This window comes from Antechinus flavipes, chromosome 2, assembly GCF_016432865.1.
Source record: "Antechinus flavipes isolate AdamAnt ecotype Samford, QLD, Australia chromosome 2, AdamAnt_v2, whole genome shotgun sequence".
In the NCBI taxonomy this organism is placed as follows: Eukaryota; Metazoa; Chordata; class Mammalia; order Dasyuromorphia; family Dasyuridae; genus Antechinus; species Antechinus flavipes.
In genome coordinates this window covers 87009958-87037913 of record NC_067399.1, presented here as the reverse complement: position 1 = coordinate 87037913, position 27956 = coordinate 87009958, and the positions used below count along the sequence as shown (strand labels likewise).

Sequence of the window (27956 nt, the reverse complement as noted above, 5' to 3'; positions counted from 1 at the left end):
GCCACCAAAAGACATTGGAACAGAAGTGGAGGATTATATAAATGTAATGTGTCTTTTTTATTTTGGTTTTAAATATAAAATTATAATTAAACAAATGACTAAATCTAAACACCTAGCTGGTAAGAAATTTCTCAAGAATAAGGCAATGAAGTCAAAATATCTTTAAAGTCTCCTTTTGTTCTATAATCCATGATCCTAAATTTGGATGTTATCAAAGTTGAAAAAACTACATTTAAAATCATAAACAGTAACCAGTAGGTGGTGCTAATAGTTTTTAAAACTAGTTTCTCTGAATTCCTGATTAAAAGTTAAGGAGAACACTTGAAATGTGTTAAATAAAGTATCAGCTTTATCAGCTCCTCCCACTCAAAATTTTCTTAAGTTCAGCTGTTCTATTGTTCTATGACTTTGGAACAAGCATTTATGATGCCTTTAGGAAACTGATAACTGAAGCGAGTAACAGATTTGTGAGGCCATGAAGATGATAGGAAATGGGTGCAGAAAAATATTTAACATCTTTCAATTTTTACTTCATTTGAAAAGACTTAGGGGGGACCAAGATTTTTAGGATTTATACAGAAAAAAAAACCCCACATCTCCACTCCATTTTGGGGCTCTCTCTCTGAGTACCTACAAGGAAGGGATGCCTTACTAGCTTTGCTACTGAGCAGAATGGAATAAATAAAAAGCTAGAGAAGGGTGAAGAGCTGCCTAGAACAGAGAGGAAGCAGAACCAATTACATCAAATTCTGTACTGTTAATGCCAGTGTTTTAGCCCTCCTTTCTTCCTCAGAGTGGTTGCTGAGGGAAACTTGACCTTTCCTTTTCTCTTCTTTTTTCCATCTCCTTCTTTTCATATTTCTTTTCCATCTCTTTGGATAGAAGGAGATATGGGGAAAGGGAAGTCAATCCTCCTCCAGACAATTGTGAAGTAGGATGATGTTTTTTGAAAGCTCTTAGGGTTTGTTTAATAATTACTTTGCTGCTTCAACAAATCATTTGGCCACTAAAGAAAAAAAAGCAAATAAATCTGTGAATGAGGGGAAATTCCAAATGCAGGAAATTGAGGCTCAAAGAGTAGAATAAGAGGATTTTCTCTTTTGGGCTCTTGCACTCTATCTTCTATCTTCAACTAGGCTGTCTCCCTAGCCCCAAGATATCAGTCTTCGTATTCAGGTCACTGAACAACTCTTCCTCCCTAACCTTACCACTTCTAGCACTTTGATTCCTTTGTGGCTGCCCTCTTTTTTTTTTTTTTAATTTTATTTTATTTAATAATAACTTTATATTGACAGAATCCATGCCAGGGTAATTTTTTACAACATTATCCCTTGCACTCGCTTCTGTTTTTCCCCTCCCTCCCTCAACCCCCTCCCCTAGATGACAAGCAGTCCTATATATGTTAGATATGTTGCAGTATATCCTAGATACAATATATGTTTGCAGAACCGAACAGTTCTCTTGTTGCACAGGGAGAATTGGATTCAGAAGGTAAAAATAACTCGGGAAGAAAATCAAAAATGCGAATAGTTCATATTCATTTCCCAGTGTTCTTTCTTTGGGTGTAGCTGTTCCTGTCCATCATTTATCAATTGAAACTCAGTTAGGTCTCTTTGTCAAAGAAATCTACTTTCATCAGAATACATCCTCATACAATATCGTTGTCGAAGTGTATAATGATCTCCTAGTTCTGCTCATTTCACTTAACATCAGTTCATGTAAGTCTCTCCAAACCTCTCTGTATTCATCCTGCTGGTCATTCCTTACAGAACAATAATATTCCATAACATTCATATACCACAATTTACCCATCCATTCTCCAATTGATGGGCATCCATTCATTTTCCAGTTTCTAGCCACTACAAACAGGGCTGCCACAAACATTTTGGCACATACAGATCCCTTTCCCTTCTTTAGTATCTCTTTGGGGTATAAGCCCAGTAGTAGCACTGCTGGATCAAAGGGTATGCACATTTTGATAACTTTTTGGTGGCTGCCCTCTTTTGGACTTCTCCAACATGCCCCAGAATCTTTTCATCCTGCAAGATCACATTAGCCCTGACACTCATCTCCTGAGGACCTTCTGTCACCACGGCTTCTCTAATTGGACTACATAGCAGAGAGCTTTTAGAACCTCCATTTGAGGAGAGCTATAAGATCAGCTACTCGTTTCTTATCCAGCTGCAAAGCCTTTGGACTTCTTTAGCTTGACCCTAAGCTAGCTATCTCCTCCCACCCACACTTTGTAGCTTCCTTTTGTGTAATGTTTTCCTCTATTAGCTAGTAAGCTTCCTAAGGACAGGGAATGTTTTCCTTTTGTATACTTCTATTTCCCAGGGTTTAGTATGTATCTGGCCCATGATGAAAAATATTTACTGACAGACCACCTCTGGTACTTTTAATCAAATTTGCATTACACTTTTACTCTCTGATTCCAGTTATCACCCCTGCGACTTGTCTGACCAGAGTGGTCCTCACTGGCCCTTATCCTATATTCATTAGAATATAATTTCCATTTGTATCCCAAATGCCTCCAGGACGGTACCTGGCACATAATCAATGCTTAATAACCTCCCAGTCACTCATTCTTCCAAGGATGAAGCCCTGGGGGAAAGGCACCCTGCTATGGCTCACTCTAGGGTGGAGTTGTAAGGGCCATGAGATCTATTAGCCAAAATATACTATATCACCATTCATTAATTCGGTGGCATTACACTGCTTGGTTGATTGAGGATAAATAACGCATAACAAAGTTTGAAAAAAGCAGAATGGAGGAAAAAAGTAGTTCTGAAAATGCCAAACCAGGAAATTTATATCTGGCACTACAGAAGGCTCAGGAAATGTGTGCTGATGTTTCACAAAACAGAAATGCAGAATGTCATGTTGACAGGGATATCAGATGGCAGCTATATCTGAACACGAATCCATACCTTGCAAAACCACACCAAACCAGTAGTCTTTATTAAAGAACTCGCTATGGAGAAAGTGTCTGCTATAGCTTCCAGGGATCTCATTCCACTTCTAGAAAGATCTTGCAAGTTCTCTTTTTGGAAAATTTTTTCAGATTAAAGCTAAAGCTGTCTCTTTGCAACTTCTACTCATTATTTCTCATTCTGCTGTCTAGATCCACACAGAACAAATGTAATCTCTCTCAACATAAATGCCTTTCAGTTACTTCAAGATGAATATTATAACCTTCCCAAATTATCCTTTTCCAGACTAAAGATCCCTAGCTCTTGACACACAATAAAGACTTAATAGATTTGGCTAGAGGCAGGAGATAGGATGTTGAGTTTGAGGAACAGCAAGTTACTTTGGCCAGAGTGTTGAAGGGATAAAGAGGTGTAACATGAATTAAAGTCAGAAAGAAAGGTTGGACCTATATGAAGAGTTTTTGTGTTCAATTCTAGAAAGCAACAGGATTCTTGTGCTGTGGGAAAATAATTCTGACAGCTGCATGGAGGAAAGAGACACTGCCAGTTTGCAGGCTGTTCATTTGAGAAATAGAAAGAGTCTGAACTGGGGTAGTGGCTAAGTAGGGAGGAAAAGGATGGATATGAGAGATGTTGTAGTGGAAAAATCATCAAATCATGGCAACCAATAAGATATCAAAAGTGAGAGAAAGGAAAAAGCTGAGAATGACACCGAATTTGCAAATGTGGGTGGACTGAAGAATGAAGGTTTCAGAAATAGTAAAGTTTGGAAGGAAGATGATGAGTTCTGTTTTGGACATATTGACTTTGAGTTGTTTACAGGGTATCTAATTAGCGAGAGTTGGAGATGTGATACTAGAGCTCGGAGAAAATACTAAGATTGGACATACAAATGGGAATAATCTAGATCAAGAGATGATGACTGAATCTCTCTCTCTCTACATGATAAGATCACCAAGAAAGAAGAGACTATTCTTGGGCATATCTGATTAGGGGATGGCACATGAATAATGTTCCAGAAAAGGAGATTAAGAAAGGCTAGAGTAAAATCCATGAGAAAGAATATAGACTAATCAGACAAATCTATTTATGCCTTCCTCATCTTATACTTGTAAAGTCTGTTTTCTAAACTCAAGTCTGAGATATATAACCTTTAAAATTTTTACTGCCCTAGCTTTTCTAGCCTAACAAAAGCAAAATCATTTTAGACCTTGACTCTGGCTATTTCTCTTTACTTTGTGTCATCTGCAATATTTTTATGAACAAGGGACTGGAAGTCATGATATGTACAAAGAAGAGTTTGGTAAGGGAAAGCAAAGGGAGAGATAGAAAGCCGATGTCTAATGGAATTTTGGAATTTGTGGATGATAGCAAGATGAAGGATCTGACCATCTTGGTGTGTGGCTGAGATGCGGTAGAGAACTAGATTGGATCATAGAATGTAAAAAGAGTGAGGATCTAAGTAGTTAAGATATCTGAGGGAGAATCAATATGTACACTGATGTACAAAGTTTAAAAGAAAAACCTATGAGCTAGGTATGGAATTCATTGTAAACAGAAGGGGAGTAACCTGGGAATCTGCAGACAAGAACAATCAGGATTTTGACTGATGAATTGCATGAAACTTGAAAGAGGCTTCTGTGTGATGGTGGTGGTGAAGAATCTGGAAGTGGCAACAGAGCAATTAGTATTCCAACTTTCCTGACTCAACAATGAGCAGAGAGGAATAAGTAAAGGTGCAGCCAGTACTAGAAAGGGAAGTCAAGGACAATGTGTTGTGGAGATAGGGTGGAGGCAATAGGAAGCCAGGTTTCAGTGATAGCTACAAGATGGAAAGCATGAGAGAGGAAAAGATTTAGGATGAGAGAATGTTTGTTGCCTACAAAACAGACATTCCAGAAGGCACAGTGGAAGGGCATGGCTGGTGTTTGATTAAAAATTTGGGGTGGGAACATTGAGGGGAATGGGAATAAGTAACTGGGTGGTGGGGGGAAAGGGAATGGCATTCAGATAACCTACAGGTTTCAGAACCATTGAATTATGTAGGTTATGACCAAATAAAAGAATGTTCAACACTGATCTTTTTGAGGGATGAAATTATCATGATATCAAGGTCAAAAATGAATTACTGTCATTTTGAGGGACAGTGCTTTAATAGGTAATTGGATAACTTAAATCTTACATTATATTTGCTTTAGCATATATTTGTACCAGGTTCCCAAATCCTTTTCTACTTTTTTCTTCTTGTTCAAGTATACTTTGTGGATAGTATCAATTCTTTTTCAATTTTATATCTTATCTTTTCCCTTTCACATTTATTGGAGAAAACAGTGTTCTATAATTCACAGCCAACAAAAACACCATTCTTTTCATCTTATTTTATCCAGTTTTCATGAATTTCAAGTACAAACTTCTAGCATTAATATAATCATGCATATTTTATTCTACAAACTTAGGTAAGTAATATATATATTTTTTCTTTTGAAAGGCCTCATTACATAAGGAAAAATATGTTTCTTACCAAAGACTTGGAAACCTAATACACAAGTGTAAGTTGTCCAGTCAATGTCTTTGCAGTCAGAGCGATTTCGGATTAGTTTGCAGCCACTTGGAATGTCCCCTTTAAATTAAGAAACAAGAAATATTGATGGAAATTTGTTATTTATATTTGTATTTTTAATTTACACACTTGAAAGTTAAAAAAAAAGAAAGAAAAATATTTAAAAAGAAAAGCAAAGAAAGTGCAGGAAATATTTACTTTGAACTTTTTTTTTTAACCGAACTGTATATTATTTCCTCTTGAGGCTATTCTTTTATCTTTTATTCTATTTATCTTTTATTATCTTTATTCCCACTATTCAAATTACAAACTTCCATCAATTACACTCTTCTCTAGTTCTAGAAGGAAATGCTAAATTCATAACTTCTTAGAAAAGTATTGTTGGTTCAAAGATACATAGGAGTACTAGTTTTTGGTAGTCAGCAAACATTCACTTCACAAATCCAATTTTATTTAATCTGTTAATTATCATCCCTAGATGACAAAACCTACATTTTATGTATATGTGTGTATAATGGATACACAAGATATACATGCATATGATAAATAAATTCCATTCATACTTACAGTATAGTATCTCATAGTCTCCTGAGTTGGACATTATATATTTGTTGTCTGGGGACCAATCAAGGTGTGTAATATAGCTGGAATGTCCCTTAAGAAATAAAAAAAAAAGTCAACAGAAAGCATTATTAATTCTAGAATAATATTTTAAGTATTCTTGAATATTTCCCTATAATATCCTAAATGTTAGAATATTTGTTGAGATACAAAAATGCCAAAATGAAGTAAGTATGAGATATTTTTCATATCTATTTAACAATCTCCTCCAAAAGATTCAGGAATCTAAAAGAATTTGGTGAACTGGGAGAATTGGTTCTGGTATTGAGCAAAGAAATAGTTGATAATGATTATAAAACCTTTCAAAGCCCCCCAATGGCCAACCAGCTGCCATACAAAGAGCTGGTAGGAAAACCAGCTTAGCTGAATTGACAAGATACCTGAGAAAGAGAGTGACAGGTGGCAGGATGTTATAGGCAAGTCAAACCACTATTATCATCACCACTCTATCTTCTTCCTCAAATTGTGATGGAGAGAACTCAGGGCCATGAACTCAAGAGTCTTGAGAACAGTGGCATTCTCCAAGCCACCAGACCAACTTACAACCATCATAAGACATTTTAGAGAAGGAGTCCCTTTTTCTCAACTTCACCAACAAAATGCTGACCAATTGTTACCAATAGACATAGAAGCAAAGGAGCCCATGAAGTTGGCAACACCTTCTCCACTCTTCTTTTTGGTCAGTTTGCAAATTCCTACTGCTGAATGACCAGCTAAATTTAAAATGTGACTGTGTTGATGAATACAATTAGCAGTAGTATCTAACAAGGAATTCTTAAGACAATTTTAATGTTAGAAACATGAAAAGACTTAAATGAACTAAAGAAATGTGAATAGTAAGCAGAAATAGGAAATTAAACCTACAAAAATGTCTATAGTAATATAAATGTAAATTACATGCATACATAAAAATCAAACTGGATGTTACAAATTGATTGATAAGCTTCACCCTCTCAGGTGAAGCATACAAAAGGAAGATATATTTTCCAAAGGTGTTCAACAATGTCATGAAATATGTATCTATAGGTATACATGTATACATACATGTATGTATATACACACATACACAGAGTAATCTCTCTCCTTGCAATCCCCTCCCCCCCTATAAATTGTGAAGCATTCCAGATGTTCTCATTTGAGGATGACACTGTACAATCCTATAGTCTTGCAATATTAAAAGGATTTCATCAATTAAAATTTTGAATACTCAAAAACACACAAGAAATTAATCCAGGAAAAAACCAAATGCATGAAAAGAATTGTCTATTATTTAAACATTATTATGAAGATGGATGACCAGTTCATCCACTTAATTAGTCCATCAGCACACATTATCTTAGAAAGATAGTGCAGATGGGTAAGAATGAATAGGAGAGAGAGTTAGACTGAATTTATCAAGTTGTCCAGTTTTTAATACGCCTATACTAATAAACAAAAACTAATTTTTTGGAACACCAACATTTTGAGGGAAATGGTTATGTTTTTGAATCTTGGACTAACAATCTTAAAAGCATTAACACGAGTGACTCAAGGCTAAGGTAGAGATAGATGCATGGTTGAGAGTAAGCAGGGTGCAGTATACTTGCAAAAATGACTTACAAGAAGTGGCATAACATGTATTTGTAATCTAGTAAACATATGTTCAGAAAAAGAGGTAGACTAAAAGAGTTAAGAATAACCCAAGCTGATATAGCCCAAGGACTGGATAGGTACTTATATGTAAAAAGACCTAGAAAATCAACTTTGGTAAATATATAGGAGAACACAGTCAACAATCATACAAAAAATTTTTCTGGAATTACTGAGATTCAGAGGCAGAATCTATATGTTGCCAACAAAGACAAATCTTTCTTTCCAAAGCCCTTTCAACAATAACTACTTTCTATTTTTGCCATCTCTGTCAATGTGAGTGATATCAAGTAGAATCTCAGGATTGTTTTTAATCTTAATTTCTCTCATTATTAATGACTTGGAGCATTTTTTTTCTTCACATAGTTGATAATGGTTTGCAATTTTTTGGGGGCCCAGGAAGTTGCCTATTAGTATCCTTTGACCTCTTAGCTATGGAGACATATGGTCTATTCTTGATGAAGACATACTGGCTCTTTATGATTTCCACTTCCTTTTCAATAAGTTCCCTAGTCAGTTCTTTAAATACTACCTTTATTTTTTTCTTTATTTTTAATTGCATCTCCCTACATAAACAAACAAACAAATAGGTTATAAGCTCATTGGTTTAAAACCTCTATTCTCTTCCTTTTTTGGGGGGGTGGTGGGGTGGGACCTGAGAGGAGAAAATCAGAACATTTGACCTTCAGCTCTACGGTATTTTTTAAAAATCCTGAATACCTTTCTCCCAAAAGCATTTTTTACATACAAAGAACATAAAAAGGATGAACTGTTAACAAAGCAGAACACACAGAAAGAATAATCATGAATCTATTTGATATGGTCTGTGACTTACTTTAAAAAAATGTATATTTTTATATGCATACCCATATACATATATTTCATATTTACAATGATATTTAAGAACAGCTAGATGGCACAGTGGATAAAGACACTGACCTAGAGCCAGAAATATTTGAGTTCAAATCTGACTTTGGACATTTACTAGCTCTATGATCCTAGATAAGTCACTTGACTGCAGTTTGTTTCAGTTTCCTCATCTGTAAAAGAGGGATGATAATAATAATGTCTACCTCCCAGGGTTGTTGTGAGACTCAAATAAAAAAATAATTGCAAAGTACTTAGCATAATGATAAATTAAATGGGAAAATAACTGTAAAGTGCTTAAAGGCACAGCACTTAGTATACAGTAAACATTAAAAATAAAAAACCCTCCTACAAATAAGCATAATCAAGCAAAACAAATCTATAAGGTGTATATTATCTATGTACATATCTATCTCTCTCTTCTGCTTTACTGTATCATCTCTGTGCAGAAGGTGGGCAATATGTTTCACTATTGCTTTAATGAGAGCTCTCAATACTTTCAGTTATTTTCCTTTAGCATGTTGTTACTAAATAAGTTATTCTCCTACTTCTGCTTTCATTCTGAATTCCTCTAATTAGTCAATAATCATTTATATTAAATTCCTACTATGTGGTGGACACTGCATTAAACAATGGGAATACCAAAAAAGACCAAATAAAACAGTTCCTGCTCTCAAGGAGCCCAGTCAAGGTGGAGACAACATATTAACAACTAGGTATAAAAGAGAAAAGGCACTAAAGTTAGGGAAGACTGGGAAAAGCTTCTTACAGATGGAATTTTTAGCTAAGACTTGAAGGAAGTCAGGAGAGCCAGAAGGAAGGAACAGAGAGAGAACCCCAGATAAGGGAACATCTAAGGCAAAATTTATAAAATTGAGAGAGAGAATATATTGTAGGAAAAAAAAAAAATCAAGGAAGCCAGAGACACGGGATTATAGAATGCCTACAGACAAATAGGTTATAAGAAAGCTGTAAAGCTGGAAAAGGTCCAGGTTATGAAGAACTTTGAAAGCTAAACTAAGATTTTATATTTGATCTTTGAAGAAACAGCAAACCACTAGAATTTAGGAAAATCCCTTTGATAGTGGAGTGAAGGAGGCATGTACAAAGAAATTTATGGCAAAGAGAACAGGCAACTGGGATAGTCCAGTTGTGAGTTGATGAGGACCTGCACCAGGTGATGATGACAGTGTTAGAGAGAAGGGCTCAAATATGACATGTTACAAAGGTATAATTCATAGGCTTTTATGTTCACACACCAAAATGTATTGAGCAGATATTGGTAGGACTCTGCTTTAATTTCTAATTTTAAAAAATTTTCTCCCCTTTTCAATATTTCTGTGAAAGTGAAGTTTGTGTTCAACCATTTCCATCTTTTCTTTTAAAAACCTTATCCTATTAGGTCTCTTTCCTTGTTGATTATGATTTCAATACCTAATTTTCTATATGTGTGTGCATACATACATACATACTTAGTTACATACGTTCAACCTTCCTTTGGTTCAATTCAGTTTACAATAAAGTTCATCTGATTTGTTTATTAGTATAGGAGTTCAACCTTCCTTCATGTTTGTATACTGTTATTTCAGTATGCCTCAAGTGAAAGAAATAATGTTCCCCTTCCTTTATTTTTTTTCCCCTACACTGAATTTTCTATTATCACTTTTTCTTTTCTACTATCACTATCAGAACTGAACCAAATTATTCCAGGTCAAACCAACTCCCTCAATTCCCTTTGAAGACATGAAGGTTCTAAAAGGACACTAGTCTCTTCTTCTTTTCTCACAATGTTAGCACTTCGTTACCATCTAGTTCCTCTTAATTGATCAAACAAAATTTACCTAAATTTCTCTTAATTTTTCTGTTGCCATTTCAAAATTTCTATTCTTCTCTGGATTTTTTTTTTTTTAATTAGGAAAACTTCCAAATTCTTTACTTAATTAAAACTCACTTTCCCTTGTAGGATTATACTAAACTTTGCAGGATGATTTATAATCTTTTTTGCTTTCTAAAACACTGTATTCCAAGATCTTCTCAATAAAGGCATAAGTAGCCAGGTTTTATGGGCTATACGTAAAGGAACCACAATCAGGTTCCTTAATATATGAATTCTTTTCTTTCCCTTTTTTTTTTTTTTTGGGGGGGGGGGGGCGGGAGGGAGGAGGAGGTTGATTATGGCTGTTTACCTTTCACCTGAAAGCTTTGGATTGATTCTTGAGACTTTGCTGGGTTTTTTTTCAGGAGGTGATCATAGGATTCTTTCTATTTTCATTTTGCTTTTTGATTCAATAGTTTTGTCTAGTTTTCATTAATGAGCTCTTAAACACAGTCCTCCAGATTTTAAAAAAATTATCATTTTCAGGGAATCTGATAATTCTCAAATTATTTCTCCGACTTGTTTTCCAGGTTATTTGTTTTGATAATAGGCATATTACATCTTTTTTCCTCTCTCCAATTTTTCGATTTGATTATTGGCTCATTGAATCATTAATTTTTATTTAATGTTTCCTAATTTTTTCAAGTATTTTCCATGGCAATGGTTTACTATTTTCTGTTCTAAGCTACTTACTCTTTCTTTAATTCTTTCTTCCAATTCTTTCTTTTATTTTAAAATTTTCTTATTTCATTTCTTTCAAGTCTTCATCTAGTCTTTGCAGAAAAACCTATCCTGACCCTCTTTTCCCACCTACCTTGAGTCAAGCAGGATTCTTTCTGGATCTATAATAATTCTTTGTAATGGCTGTTTTCTTCTATTTAGGTATCTGTCTAGTTTTGGATCCCAATTGGGCTTTTATGCCACAATTAGGCTCTGTTTCTTGCAGAATTTACTGGTCCCACCTGTATTGACTTTCCCATCACAGCATGTCAAAACTTAAGAGCACTGATTAAGTTTTTGGTTACTCTGGAATGCTAAAGTTCAAAGTGCTGGATCCTTAGGACCCTCTATGTTATTTCAGGATAGAATACTATGGACCTCAGAAGTCCTATCCATGGGTGAGATAAGCTTTTATCTCAAAAAACAAAGGCTGAGAGGAAATGCGGTTATTGAGATCTAAGTTTATGTAAGGTAAACTGTGACTTTTCAACCAAACAATGGCACACTAATAATAGAGAAGCACATAAGAAGCAAACTTTTGAGTACAATTTGTATACTAACTACAACATGATAATAGCACTCATTCAGTGGTCAGGCTAATGACAATCTCAATCACCTGAAATATAGCTCAGAATATTTACTCAGAAGCAGGCAAAAAACTCTGAACAATGAGTAAAGAGCCGTCATAAATCCAAATATCTATAGCAGAGGAATATAGCCAGTATTAAGTTACGAAATTATAAGTCTACCCATAAAATTAAAGTTAGTTATGCTACCTGATCTTTTATAGTAGTTTAAATTTTCTTCTAGGCTATATGTATCCAGTTATTAGAAGCTGGAAGGGGAAGAAAAGAAGAAGTTTCAGAAAGCAGTGAAATGTGACAGTAAACAGTAAGGAAGAATGAAAAAAGTGCTTACAAAATGTATGGCTTTCTGCCTAGCCTAGGTAATATGGAGGGGAAGACCATATAATCAACATTTCAATAATAATCACTGAGAACAACACTATCATAACAAAGTAATGAAATTACCACATATAATGAAGATCTCAAATCATTTAGAAAAGTTTAGATTATATTTGCCAAAGACTGTTTACTCATGTAGGAAAGATAAATATTTCTAATAAAATGGTCCCTGAGGGTTGAGATATATATATATATATATATATATATATATATATATATATAATATATATTTTTACTGATTTTAAATGAAAGATCTGAAATAATAGTGACACAGTAAATTACTAAATTTAGACACTACACTATTATTATTTTAAGTAGTGGGATGGCAACAAGATGAAGACAAATTAAGGTTTTGAATGCTGTATGAGTGGAAAATAGCAGACGACTTCCAAGTTTTGAGTCTAGGTAGCTAGAAGGATGACGATGTATTCCCTAAAACAATGAAGTTGGGAGAAGAGAGAGGTTGCTTTGGGGGGTGAGGGTGGAGAAAGTGAGGTAGAGAAAAAAAAGAGAGGCATGAGATAAAATGTAGTAGGTATTAAAATTTTTGGATGGGAACTCAGAAAGATTAGAACTTAAGTTATGTGAATATACAATAGCCTGGGAAAGAATACAGAAAAGAGAAAGGAGCTTAGGCCAAAGTTGGAGAATGTGGCTAATTAAGGGATAAGAGGAAGAAGATTAGTGAATGATTTTAAAAATGAATGACCAGAGAGGGAGGAAGATAATCATGGGAGAAGAATTTCATGGAAATCAAGCGAAGAGAGAGAATATACAGAAGGAAATAGTGTTTATAAGGCAGTAAAATGGTGTGTAAAGAGTCAGATCAATGCAGCCTGTAAAAAGACACAGGTGACATTGGAGAAAGCCTATTTTTAGAAGAAGAATGGTAATTTTATAGCTATAACCTCAATGATAATTAATTTCATTATTTTTGAATTTGTAGTCTATTAAGTGAATAAAGACTTTCTAAATTAACAAATATAACTGCTGCTTAAAGCCAAATTACATTTCTATTGACAGATTTTGTCTAAAAGTTTAGAGATGGTATGACTTCCAAAAATGGGCATTAATATGTGAAAATACAATAAATCTTTTAGACTTATGTCCAAGTTTACAAATAGAATTCTGTGTGTCATGATGCATAAAGACAAACATCACAGAGTTCCATCCAAATTTATTTTATCCTTGCTCCTTAAAAAAATGTAAATGTTAATATTTTCTTTAATAACTGTCAAATTGGTTTTTTTTTTTTTTTTTTTTTTAACAGCAACGGATGCTATGGATTGGTAATTTATCTCTTTAAATTGGAGACCAAGAACTCATTTTTTTTACCTGCCTCTCAATACTAAAATATTTTCTTTTGCATACTGATAACCTTAGCTTATATGAGAACCTGATCTTGTTTGAAATTCACTTAAACCTTAAGTACTGACTATATTTTAGGTGCTGTAGCAGATGTCAGATATTTAAAAGCAAGAACAAGCTACTTTCTGCCCTTATCAAGCTTACATTCTTTTAAGGGAAATACACCTATAGACATAAATACAATATTGCTTCTTAATTATCTTATTATCCAAATTTGGATATTAAGGAAGGGAATGGACACTGGCATTTTTTTGCCCTTCCTTTTTCCATTTAATTTTATTACTCAGAACATTAAAAACAATCTAAAATTTATAATCTCCACACACATTGTGGAATACATAATTATTGTGAATCACTATGAAATTGGCATTGTAGCACAAAGACAATAGCCATTCCCTACTCTGCTGTATAACGTCAAAGAACATTATGGGAACATTCATATAACACAAATATTAAAATCTCATATGTATACATATGTAGATTTCCTTTTAAAAGTAAACATAGATACAATTCTAAGATATACAAATTCTACCAAGGTAATTTCAGAATTTATCAATATGGATTCATATCTAAAGTTTGTATTCAACAATAATTATTATTAAAAGCTGTATAACAAAAACATCTACATTTTTTAGTAAAATTTTAACACTTACTAATGTATATGGACTACCTTCACATTAAAAAAAATTCACATTCTATGCAACTTACAGTGCATTTTCCGTATCTGCTATATTTTCTTCCACTTTCTGAGACTACATAGAGGTAAATAAAGTTGTCATGGGATCCTACAGCAAGGAAGGTGCCATCTACAATGAAAGGTGAAAAGATTTTCATTTACTCCTTATTTCAATGATCTTATGTACAATGATATGTTTTCAATTCAACAAACATTTAAGTGCTTACTCAAGGGAAAGCTCTGAAATGTGCTTCCCTCCTCCCTTCTGACATCTGTTTTCTTTTGAGACTCAGTTTCTGCATGAGCTTTTTCTGATCTCTCTACCTTGTATCTGCTTTTTATTTGTTTGAACAGAGACTTCCAGGGCTGGAGCCAAGATGGCAAAGTGAAGCCAGGAAGCTGCTTGAACTTTCCCATTTTCCCTCGAAAACCACATGAAATCAAGCCTCTAAACAGAGTCTGATGGAATGAAATCCGTTTCCAGCTCAAGACAGATTAGAAGAACTTCAAGAAAGGTCAATTTCACTGGGGTGAAAGGGTGGTCAGCCCAGATCAGATGGAATCTGGGAAAGCCAGTGAAAGGGTCTTAATCACAGCAGATCAGCAACTGAGACCCTTGGTCCTGGCTGAATAGAGGAGATCAGGGGGACAGCTTCCAGTCCCAGCTCAGAAAGCAAACTGTGGGAAACCAGGCTGTGTCCTGAAAAGAGCAGGCAAAGCTACCCCCTGCAAACACAAGGGGGCACTGTGCTCAATGCCAAGGCTCAGAGCTGCACAGGAAGCTTGGGATGGTGCCCCCCAGGAGCAGAGTTTGACAATAAAAATAAAAAAAGAGGAAATGCCAAAGAAAATGAGCAAGGAACAGAAAAGAGCCTTGATCATAGAAAGCTACTGTGGTGATAAGAGCAGACCAAAATACAAATTCAGACAAGGACAAAATGTCCACAGAGGAAATATCAAAGAGTGATATGAAGTGGTCTCAAGCCCAAAAAGGCTTCTTAGAAGTGCTCATAAAAGACTTCAAAAGGCAAATAAGAGAGAGAGAAGAAAAAAAAAATTGAGAGGTATGCAAGAGAGTCAACAGTTTGGAAAAGAAAGGCAATTTCTGTTTGGATTGGGATATTTTCGTAACCATATGCCGCTATGAGAACATAAACTCCTTCAGGGCAAGCACTTTTTCATCTCTCTCTTTGTATGTCCAGCCTCAGTCACCAAGGTTGGAACTTTGTGTTTGATTAATTCAAAATTAAAAAAAAAATTAATTCTGTAAGAGCAGGGACTAATCTATTAATAAAAGATGAGATAACACTTAACAAACAACACAAGTCAGGAAATATTAATTAGTAGAACAGATTAAATTGAATGGCTTAGGAGGTTCGAAGAAGGGATCATTTCTTGTTGAAGTATCATATAGTTGGCAGTGCTAGAGTTTGTCTCTGAAGAAGGAAAATTAGTTAACTACAGAAAGATGGAGAATTAATTTGTTCTAGGAATGGAAGATGGCTAGTGCAAAGGGCACTGAAGAGAGCAAAAAAGGAAATCAGGGAATAGTAAACAGTCCAGTGTGGCTAGATTACTGAATGCAACAAGAAGAGTACCATAAAATAATGCTGAAAAGGCTAGTCAGAACTAGAATGTGAGGGTTCTGAATGCCAGCGTAAAGAGTTTAAATTTTATTCAATAGGCAACGAGGAATTATTGAATGTTTAAAGTGAATAGAGAAGAGACAAAATCAGACTTATGCATGAAGATTATTCCCACAGTGGTGTAGGATTGTACACAGGAAACAATTATTATCCTGGGGATAAGAGACAAGGCTTTATTCTAGAATCACAGCAGTATGAATGGAAAAGAGAAAAAAGAAAGCAAGAGAGAATACTTGGCAAATGATTAGATATAGGACAGACATGGAGACAAGTGAGTGATAAAAGACAGTAACGATTCAAGAATGACTTGGAGGTTTTAAATCTGGGTGTCTGAGAAATACGACAGTGGGGAAAGCTCTTACAGATAATTCCTGTTTCAAATTTTGACTCTGGGGTGTTAGCAGTACATTTTAGAATCTAGAGATAAGGAATTAAAAATAATCCAGAAAGAGATGAAAAAAGTGATAAAAACCATAGGAGTCAATATATGTTTTCTAAGAGAAAAAAGTACAATATAAAGACAGAATTGAGACTTAAGGGTTGGAGGACTGTTGTTCAATTATTTTTTAGTCATGTTCAGTCCAACTCTTTGTGACCCCATGGGGTTTTCTTGGCAGAGATACTGGAATAGTGTGCCATTTCCTTCTCCTGCTTATTTTACAGATAAGGAACTGAGATAAACAGGGTTAAGTGACTTTCCCAAGGTCACATAACTAGTAAATCCCTGAGGCCACATTTGAGTTCAGAAAGATAAGCCTTCCTGACTTCAGGTCTAGGACTCTATCACTGTACCACTTACTTGTCCTTTGGAAGACTTAAGGAAAGTAAAGCAAGGGGCAAATCAGAAAAGTAAGGAGATGAAACAGGCAAGATAAAAACCAAAGCATAGAAGTTAAGAAAACATTAAGAAAAAGGTTAGGTCAATGATGACAAGTAGTACTGAAATGTTAAGGAATTCAAGGACTGAGAGGGAGCTACTGAGTTTAGTAACTTTAAGTTCAGTAATAATTTCAGAGAAAACAATTTCAGTAAAACAGTGAGAAAGGAAATCATTCTCCAAGAATAGGTGATTAAGATATGAAGAGTGCAGACTAATTTCCTTAAACATTTAAGAGTAAAGGGGAAGGGGCAGCTAGGTAGTGCAGTGGCTCTGAAGTCAGGAGGACCTGAGTTCAAATCTGATCCCAGACACTCAACACTTCCTAGCTATGTGACTCTAGGCAAGTCACTTAACCCCAATTGCCTCAGCAAAAAAAAAGAAAAAAAAAAAAGAGTAAAGGGAAGACAAATGTTGGTCAAAGGATATGAATAGAAAATTTTCAGATGATGAAATTCTAAAATTATATGAAAAAATGCTCTAGATCACTATCAACTGGAGAAATACAAATTAAAATAACTGTGAGGTATCATTTCACACCTCTCAGATTGGTTAAGATGACAGGAAAAGATAATGATAAATGTTGGAGAAGATGTAGGAAAACTGGGATAATTAATGCATTGTTGGTGGAGTTGTGAAATGATCCAATCATTCTGGAAAGTAATCTGGAACTATGCCCTCAAGGACTATAAAACTGTGCATACCCTTTGATGATTACTGCATCTGTATTCTAAGGAAATTGTAAAGGAGGGAAAAGTACCCACATGTACAAAAATATTTGCACCTTTTTTTGTGGTAGCAAAGATTGGAAAATGAGTGGATGCTCATCAATTGGGAAATGGCTGAACAAGTTGTGTTATATAAAAGAAATGGAATATTATTGTTTTATAAAAAATGATGAACAAAATAATTTTAGAAAGGCCTGGAAAGATTCATATGAACTGATGCTACTGCTCAGCAAAACAAGCAAAACCAGGAATACATTGTACACAATCACAGCAAGAATATGTGGTGATCAACTATGAAAGACTTGGGATTACTTTGGATCCTGAACTACTGAGAAGAATCAATAAACTTTGGATAGAAAATGCCATCTGCATCCAGAAAAAGAACTAAGGAGACTGAATGTAAATCAACATATAATATGTTCACTTTTTTTTTTCCTCTCCCCTATGGTTTTCCCCTTTTGCTCTAATTTTTCTCTCCCAACATGAAGCAATGTGTGCTAAAAAATAAATAATTAAAAAAAAAAAAAAAAAAAAAGGAAAAGAGTAAACTGGAAGAGTTCTAAAGCACTGGCAGGCCCACATTAAATTTTTTGAGGGGCAGCATGTTTTTAGGCCATGGAAAGCTATCACTATGAAGGAAGACACTGAAGATGAAGGGAAGAGTGAAGGTGGGAAGACTGACTGATGGAGTAAGGGGAAGTTGGAATAATCAAAGACACTGCAAAAAGAGGTTGGCTTTAGTAAGATAGAAGGTCACCTTAAGTTTTGTAAATAGAAGTAGGTGAGGATGGCAGAAGCTATGTTTTAAAGATTAACATGAGAGCTAAAGAAGCTTTTATTAAATCTTATCAATTCTAAATGTTACTTAACAGAGTTGACTAAATTATTCCAATAAAACAGGCTCTTTAAAGAAACAAAAAAAGGAGTCATTTGGTCTAATGCATAATAATTGCCCAGAGTTGTTGTATCACTGATTGCTGTAAGAGTAGTGTGGAAAAAAATTGCTTCTAGAGGTAAACACCAAAAATAAACATGCTGAATGAATGCTACCAGTGCCAGAACAATCACACAACTATTTTGTTTATGTAATCTTGTATTCCTTATTCTTTTTTTTTTTGGGGGGGGGTATGGCGTGCCCACCTACCACCACAATGGGTACTATTTTACTCAATAGTAACTAAAGCTTTCTCAATAAAGCTTTTTGAATATTTTTAATAATACCTGTATTGCTTTTTTTTATTTTTATTTAAAAAGACAATCAAAAACCAAACCAAATCAACCCAACAAAAAATACAATGAAACTTCTTTGGCTTATTATAATGAGAATTCTTTGCAACTCCATCACTTAAGGTAAACTTTTACTCTTTCACTGCATAGTACTGAGATCCAGTGGAGGAACAATTAAAGAAAGCCCTGAACTATTGGATAGCTAAATAATTAAGGGAGAGAATAAGTCCTTAATATAAGAAAAAGAATACTCATTTTAGGCAGGTGAATTGGGAATAAACTGATTAGCGAAAAGGGCATTATAGACTTTTAAGAAAGTATAATTACTACTCTCAAGTGTATTTTTAAAATTAGCATAACTAAACTTAGGATATGCATGTAATGACTAGCTAAGAATTTTATGTTATTAAGAATTCTTATTAATGTATTGATCAACCAGGATTTTAAGGAGTAATGATAAAGCATGCCATTTGCGATCCAACCCAACAAAGAAAGGTGAAAGACTTAAGAGAAAAGAATAGGACATTTTTTTTGGGACATGGCCAATGTGAAATATGTTTTGAATGACTACATGTTTTCATTGGGTTTTGTTTTTCTTTAGTTCTCATTAAGTAAGAAAGGACATGGGGTGGGATGAAAAGGTAGATTTTTGTGGGATGAAAAAATAAACTATAATTTAAAAAATAATTATATGTATTTAGCAAAAAAAAATCAATCATTTCTACTACAGAATTTTCTGAGTTATGTAATGAGATTTGAAAATCTCTTTAAAATGTAAATATTCCTTTTATACATTATTTACAAAGTGAGATTTTGTTAAACAGATGTTAACCTATAGCCCAGTACCCATTCAAATCAATCAGTTAGTAACATATCAAACTTTAACTGATTTTGCTTACAAATGCAGTCATATTTGTTGATTCTAAACACGTGCATTCTAAATATGTGTTTGATTTAAAACCTAGAATGTTACATTAAGTGAACTCTTTGAAGTTACCTGGAACAGAACTCAATCTTATTTGGTGGGGAAACACATGCAAAGTTTAATAGCTCCACGGAGCATAGGACAACAGTTAACTTTATTTTAAAATGAGGACTATTCAAACATAATTTGAATGGCTTGTTAAAGCCATAATGCATGTTAAATATACCTTACCTTTTGAATAACGCATCACTGAGAGCTGCTCATTACCATCTGTATGGATTGAAACTAGATCTCTGGTTTCTGCATCTAGGACAAACCACCTGTTAAGAAATTACAGTCCAATAATTATTTAAGTTACACAAATTCAAAAAAGAAAAATTAATCTTGATAAATTTACAGTTGAAAGTTCAGGATATAATACAAAGGAAACAATTAGAAAACAGTTAAGTGCTACACTGCTGCAAGATACAGAAAATAACTGTTATAGAAATATTTAAGAGAATAGAAAAATTTGACCTGTGGCTTCCTGGGAAGAGGTAGGACTTGAGTCTCATTTCAATGGCTGAATAGTACTTGGAAAAGTAGAAGAGAAGGGCAGGAAGGAAATTCTCGGACAGAAAAGCAATATTAACAAAAGATAACAATACAGATAACAATCATGGTATACTTGTGGGCAGGGGCTGGTCTTAATGTATAGGCAATGGAGATGGCCATTCATGTAGTAAGATTTCAGAAAGATCTCCCAACACTTTTTCAACCTATTCACTGAGGCTTAAAATTTCCTTAAAACAATAAAGTTGCTTCATTTCATCAAAGGTAGAAGTATGTCTTAAAATGCTATACATTTGGGAGAAATTACATCATAGAATGGCAAGAGCAAAAATTTTAGTTCTAAGCTCTGCTATTAACTGTGTAATCTTAGATAAATCATAACCTCTTGAAAAATGTACATAATTTTTGCAAACTGCCAAGTGTTATATGGAGGACAGCAAAGAAACAACTTGTCTGTAATAAAGTAGTAAAAGATTAAAGCTAGATAGGCCAAGGAAAGTCTGGCAGGATATAAATATTGCCATTATGAAGTCAGTAAGTTGAATAAACGAATAACATGAAGAAACAGTTCTTTAAAGAAAATTTTGAACTGCAAATATTACAAAGCTGAGCTTTTTTCTTAACTTACTTTTTTTTTAAGGTTTAGAAATTAAGAAAACAGTTTTGCTTCATTCCATAAATAATGTAATTTTGATTTTGCAGGTAGAATCACACAGTTTTAGATATAAAAAGGGCTTGAAAGATATGTCTAGATAATTATGTTGTCTTTCACTTGAATGGTTAAAAATAACATTTTCTTTCCTGATTGCCCCATCTGTCCACATGAAATAAAGATAGTGATTTTTCCATTCCAGTCTCCCTGCCTTTATCTTTCTTCCAGTACTTTAGGGATAGCCAGGTCTTATGAGAGATATAATCAATAACAGGTCAGACAAGCATGAATTCTTGAAAAACTAACAACTTTTCTCAATTTAACAGAAAACAGACTTCTCAAATCCTACAAAAAGATATGATGTGAGTATAAAGACATAAATGTTACTTTGTGCTTAAGTCCTACTAAAACCAAACACTGATAAGCAGCTGTGGTGATATAAGAGAATACATTCTTTTAAGAAGTTTAATTTTAAGAAGTACTTTATTTCAGACCTACTCATAAAAAGCTAGGTTGGGCCTAGAGTCAAGAAGACCCGAGTTCAAATCTGATCCCAGACACTTACTAATAATTATGTAATTCTGGGCAAGTCATTTTACCCTGTTGGCTCAGTTTCCTCATCTGTCAAATAAGCTCAAGAAGGAAATGGCAAACCATTCCAGTATATTTGCAAAAAACAAACCAAAACCAAATGAGATCGTAAAGAGTTAGATATGACAGAAATGACTGAACAACAAATTTAGAAAATTTTTTTTTAAAATTTAGACTATATTTTAGAATTTTAATAGTGTCAACAATTTACAGTCAGTCACTTCAGACAGGAAAGGCTCTTTTGATATCAAATTATCAATCACTCAAAATTTTCCTTGAGAGCTTTAGGAATGGTTCAGAAAAATGATTTGTTTGGACTGTTTAAACTATAAATAGAGGCCAGCATTTATAGATATTATTAATTTTGACTTTTGAATTTTGATACTATTAAATAAACATACATACAATTGATAATCTAAAGAGATTTTTTTGAAATACTTTGAGACTTAAAAAAAATACAAATATCCAAAGAACTCCATCAAAATTCTTTATGTTTTGGTCTCTTTGGTATAAATCATATAGTGAATACACAAAGAATTAGGTTGAAGAAACTCGTAGTGTAGGAATTTGGAAACTGTCCATCTGAGGTACATCAGGTTAAATGATTTTCCCAAAGTCATATAACCAATAAGTGCCAGAGAACCCATATTTTCTTGACTCTATACTTAGGATCCCATTTTTTAATATTTAAAAACAAATCTGTGAAAATTCTTAGAAACAGACAAAACCTTTGTACTTGTATGTCAATGTGGCTAAATGATCAATAATCATTAACTCAATGGCATAAAACAGTTTATAGAAAAACATAATATATAAATGGTTATCCTTATTGATTGTAATTTTGAATCCATGTAGCATAAAAGTTACAAGAATTAGAAAAAAAATATACTTTTGGTGTATAATTATAGTGTTCTCTTTGTTTAATCACTAAACTTAACCTAATGCTTCAATTATATTGCCCAAATGAGAAATGATAAGGGAGGAAAACACTGCTACTTTGCATGTCAAAGTTTGTACACATATAATTTCAATCCAAAACCAATAGGGTTCCCAAAGTACATCAATGTGCCAGTGTCTCAGATAAGAAAACATTTTCTTAAAGATATAAACTCTAGATCAAAATGAAGGCTTTTAGAGAAACATATAGTTAAGAATTAAAGCAACTCCCCGCCCCTCTTCCAGGCTACACAATCCACAAAGATCCTACCTGCCTGAATGTGTTCCTATAGCCACCACTGTGCCACTTGGATGGAAGTCTGCACAGTGTCCTGGTTCCTAGAAAAGAGATACACAGCTGTTGTGGATTTCACCAGAAAGTCTCCATGGACATAAAAAAGCAGTGGCAGTAAGATATATGAAGATGGGTTTGGAGGTCCCATGAAGATATTCAATTCCAATGAACTTTATCATAGTTATAATAAACAAAGGGTGGAGATGAAATGGAAGAGAATCTGAAACTGGAAATGGGTAGGGCAAAAAAGGAAACCACAGGACCAAAAGAACTTGGGAAAACAAGGAGCAGGTGGAGTGCAGAGAATATACCAAGACTACATTGCCTGAACTGGGTGAAGATAAAACACAGCCCTCGTCAGAAGGCAGCATGCAAATTTTTGACCAAAATACAGTGGTAATGAGGTCTCAAATCATCTGGAACTCTTCTTATTTTAAAAATACTGATATAATAATGCATTGCCATTTTTACTACTGACAATACAAATAAATGGAGTTTTTACTCTTTAATTCGTTTCTTTAAAGTAGACTAATATTATATACTTACATTTTTCTTCACATAATCCCACCCTTCTCCAAAACCTTGAATTCTCCAGTTTTTCCCTTTTTATAATTCCCTGGACTCTTCCTCTAGGGCTTACAATTCTAGGAATGAATGTTGGCTTACTCACATCCAAAAGCCTGGTCCACTCCAGTCTGTGTTCCACTGAGTTCCACATACACACTTGTCGGTCCTGAGCACAGGTCAATAGTAAATCTTTGAAGGGATGTGTAGCAAGACCCCAAAGTTCATCTGTGTGACCCTGAAAATGAAACACAATCATGGCTGTGAAAAACAAAAGGGACTCAATCAAACCTAGGCAAAAAAGAATAGGAAGAAACAGTATATCCCGGCTATCCCTGTAACTGCTCCAACAATAAGAAAAATGATAGATTAAGAAATAATTGAGAAAAAAAAACAAAGGAAAAGTTATTTTGAGCTATCTTTATAGTGTAAGACCACAAATTCTACCTATAGACAGTGACTAGTGGAACAAGAGTAGACTGGGATCATAGACATTCTCTCTTCAGAGTTATGCTGGGCCAGAAGCATAGGGAAATCCCTAAGGATGAGGAGTAAGGACTTGGTAAGCAGAAGGCAAAGAAGAAATAAAAAAGAATCTACTGGTCACCTCTTAAAAGGAATCTCAGAATGAAAATTCTTAAAATGCTATTGCTAAAATCTATAGCTTCCAAGTCAAAGTAATGGGCCAAAGAAGAATCCAATGTATCAAGTCAGTTCACATGATTTAGAAGCCACTATTATGAAGTAATAGAGAGTTTAGAATATGATATTCCAGAAGGCCAAATCTATAGACCTACAACCAAGAATAATCTACACAGCAAAGCAAGTACAATTCTACTGGGGAAAAAAGTGGCTCTTTAATGAAACAGAGAATTTCCAAGCATTCTTAATGGGGAAAAAAAAAAAAAAAAAAAAAAAAGAGCTGCACAGGAAACAAAGTTTAAATATTGGAGAAAAGGCTTTATAAGGAAGGACTGTTTATATTCTAGAATTGGGGGGGGAGGGGAAAGGAGGGTACATTTTCCTGAGAATGTTAGCTATCTGGGATCATACAGAAAGACAAATAAGATGGAGGGTCCAGGAGTCATTTTTGTTGTTTTCATGATATTTAAAAAAAGAATGAGGGGCAGCTAGTAATGCAGTGGATAGAGCACCAGCCCTGAAGTCAGGAAGGTCTGAGTTCAAATCTGGTCTCAGACACTTAACACATCCTAGCTGTGTGACCCTGGGCAAGTCACTTAACCCCAATTGCCTCAGGGGGGGAAAAAAGAAAGAAAAAGGAATGGAAGTGGAATAAAATATACAACAGAGAAAAAAGAGGAAAATGAAAGTAGAGCATATTTCACATAATAGGGAAATGAAAATAAAAGTCTATACAACTGAAAAAGTGATGGGAAGAGCTGAGTCTCACTTAAATCTCATTTTCCTTTGGATTATCCAAAGGGCACACCCACAAATATGCCGCGTACAAAGATGACAAGAGACATATTCAACTCAATAGAGAAATAAGAAGAAACAGGGAGAATATAAATTTAGGAAGGACTGATTTAGTCATGAACAAAACAAATTTTAAGTTCATAGGACTTCAAAGGACTGTGAAGAGAGGTTTGAAAGGAATGTAAGGTCAGCCAACTTGTGGTTAGGGCTTTGGGAATAGGAAAAGAAGGGCAGGAGCTTGGAAGCCATTTTCATTGAGCAAAGAGATTTAGGGCTGAGCACAGGCTTGATATAAATTCCTCTTCCTTGTAATGAGGAAAAGGAGATGAGGATGGAGGTAACTACCTAAAATTAAAAATTTTTGTCCAAAAAGTTAACGCATCTAAGATTAGGAGGGAAATATTTAATGGGGGGAGGGGGAGGAAAGCCTTCCAATGAGTTTATCTGAAAGCAGTCTCAATTCCATGAAATAGAACTGATCAAAAATATTAAGAATAAGAGCCATACCCCAACTGATAAATGGTTAAAGGATATGAATAGGAAAAAAATTGGAACTATTTCTAGCTATATGAAAAAATGCTCCAAGTTACTAACAGAAAAATATAAATTTAAAAATATTAAATGTTATTTTTACATGTAAACTCAGGGAAAAAAAACCACTAAATAAATAAAAAATACAAATTAACTATGGCCAACATGTTATTCAACTTTTTTACAAATGTTTTGACCTAGAAACATCACCACTAGTCCTCTACTCCAAAAAGACAAAAAAGGAAAATAACAGTTCTTTTGAGGATGGCAAAGGACTAGTAACAAAGAAAGTACTTCCCTATTAAACTGGGATTGTCTGAATGCATTATGATAGATGACTATAACAACATATAATGGAATACTATTATGTAGTAAGAAATCCAGGGATATATTACAGAGAGACTGGAAAGCCATGTAAGGATTAAGGAAGAGTGAAGTGAAAAGAACCAGAAGAACAATTTATACTACGGCATCAACATTGTAAAAATAAAGAGTTTTAAAAGAATTTAAAAACTGACCAATACAATGGTATTTCATACTAGGCATTGACCCACACTTAACACCGTACACCAAGATAAGGTCAAAATGGGTTCATGATCTAGGCATAAAGAATGAGATGATAAATAAATTGGAAAAAGATAGGATAGTTTACTTCTCAGACCTGTGGAAGAGGGAGGAATTTATGACCAAAGAAGAATTAGAGATCACTATTGACCACAACATAGAAAATTTTGATTATATCAAATTGAAAAGTTTTTGTACAAACAAAACAAATGCAAACAAGATTAGAAGAGAAACAATAAACTGGGAAAACATTTTTACAATCAAAGGTTCTGATAAAGGCCTCATTTCCAAAATATATAGAGAATTGACTCTAATCTATAAAAAATCAAACCATTCTCCAATTGATAAACAGTCAAAGGATATGAACAGACAATTCTCAGATGAAGAAATTGAAACTATTTATAGACATATGAAAATATGCTCCAAATCATTATTAATCAGAGAAATGCAAATTAAGACAACTCTGAGATACCACTATACACCTGTCAGATTGGCTAGAATGACAGGGAAAGATAATGGGGAATGTTGGAGGGGATGTGGGAAAACAGGGACACTGATACATTGTTGGTGGAATTGTGAACACATCCAGCCATTCTGGAGAGCAATTTGGAACTATGCTCAAAAAGTTATCAAACTGTGCATACCCTTTGATCCAGCAGTGTTTTTACTGGGCTTATACCCCAAAGAGATACTAAAGAAAGGAAAGGGACCTGTATGTGCCAAAATGTTTGTGGCAGCCCTGTTTGTAGTGGCTAGAAGCTGGAAAATGAAAGGATGTCCATCAATTGGAGAATGGCTGGGTAAATTGTGGTATATGAATGTTATGGAATATTATTGTTCTGTAAGGAATGACCAGCAGGATGAATACAGAGAGGACTGGCGAGACTTACATGAACTGATGCTGAGTGAAATGAGCAGAACCAGGAGATCATTATATACCTCAACAACGATACTATTTGAGGATGTATTCTGATGGAAGTGGACCTCTTCGATAAAGAGAGCCTTAATTGATCAAAGATGGACAGAAGCAGCTACACCCAGAGAAAGAACACTGGGAAATGAATATAAACTGCTTGCATTTTTGTTTTTCTTCCCGGGTTATTTATACCTTCTGAATTCAATTCTCCCTGTGCAACAAGAAAACTGTTCGGTTCTGCACACATATATTGTATCTAGGATATACTGCAACCCATTCAACATGTAAAGGACTCTTGCCATCTGGGGGAAGGGGTGGAGGGAGGGAGGGGAAAAATCGGAACAGAAGTGAATGCAAGGGATAATGCTGTAAAAAATTACCCTGGCATGAGTTCTATCAATAAAAAGTTATTAAAATTTTTTTTAAAAAATGGTATTTCATGACTGCAGAAGACCAATGAGGAAGAATATTGCCTACTTTCTGAAAGAGGTGATGGACTCATGCAGAATGAGACAAATATAATCTTGTACACGAATATGATCTATATAAGAATTTGCTTTTGCTTATTTATTAAAAGGTTTTTCGTTTTTCTTTTTTTTGGAGGGGGGAGTGGTGGGCAAGGAGGATGGGGAAGGGAAATGAGAAGACAAAAATAAGGACTTGACAACTCAAAATAATTTTTACTTAAAAAAAAAAAAACCAGATGTTAAGAGCAAAAAAAAAGGGAGAGGAGTTTTACTAAGAATTTTATTTAATGCTCAAAAACAAAATGTCTTACCTGTACTTCTATTTGAAAACCATCATTAAATGTTCCCCGTAGAATAAAATTTCTTGATGTGCCAACTAAAAACTCATCTGCCTTTCCTTCTGCAACTGCTCGGATTGCTCCATACTGTTCAGGAACCTAAAAATTAAATTTTTGTGAAGCCATTTTGTACATTTAAATACACACAGTAATGAGGGTCTTTGAAGGCTGCATTTGGAGTACACATTTATAATTTTTTTTTTTTGTGGAAGGGCGTCAACTATTGATCAATAAAATGATAACACTATATGTCAGGAAACTGCTTGACTTGAAGCATTGAGAGGCCTGTACTTATTCCATCTTAGATCTACTAACTAGGCATGTGGCTTTGGACAAGGTTCTTCATTTTTCTCTTATTCAGTTTCTTCTTCTGTTTGAGTAATGATATACCTAATACTTAACACAAAGGGTCACCGAAATGAAGTGAAAAGGCTCTGTAAAACCTTAAAGTGCAACATTAGGTGTAAATTACTATTAATTACTTTCCAGGTAAAA

The 27956-nt window shown here is 34.4% G+C and overlaps 1 protein-coding gene across 3 annotated transcripts in view; it reads right to left on the bottom strand.

The window, feature by feature from the left end:
* The window catches only part of EML4 (EMAP like 4), a 144111-nt gene that overhangs the window by 4306 nt on the left and 111849 nt on the right, over window positions 1-27956 (bottom strand). For all 3 annotated transcript variants that reach the window (XM_051975174.1, XM_051975175.1, XM_051975173.1), the window contains 7 exons: window positions 27435-27560; window positions 23315-23446; window positions 22621-22688; window positions 19850-19938; window positions 14248-14345; window positions 6061-6148; window positions 5455-5553 (listed from right to left, as the gene is read on the bottom strand). In XM_051975174.1, coding sequence (XP_051831134.1) covers window positions 5455-5553; window positions 6061-6148; window positions 14248-14345; window positions 19850-19938; window positions 22621-22688; window positions 23315-23446; window positions 27435-27560 — 700 coding nt within the window. The remainder of the gene's footprint in view (window positions 1-5454; window positions 5554-6060; window positions 6149-14247; window positions 14346-19849; window positions 19939-22620; window positions 22689-23314; window positions 23447-27434; window positions 27561-27956) is intronic.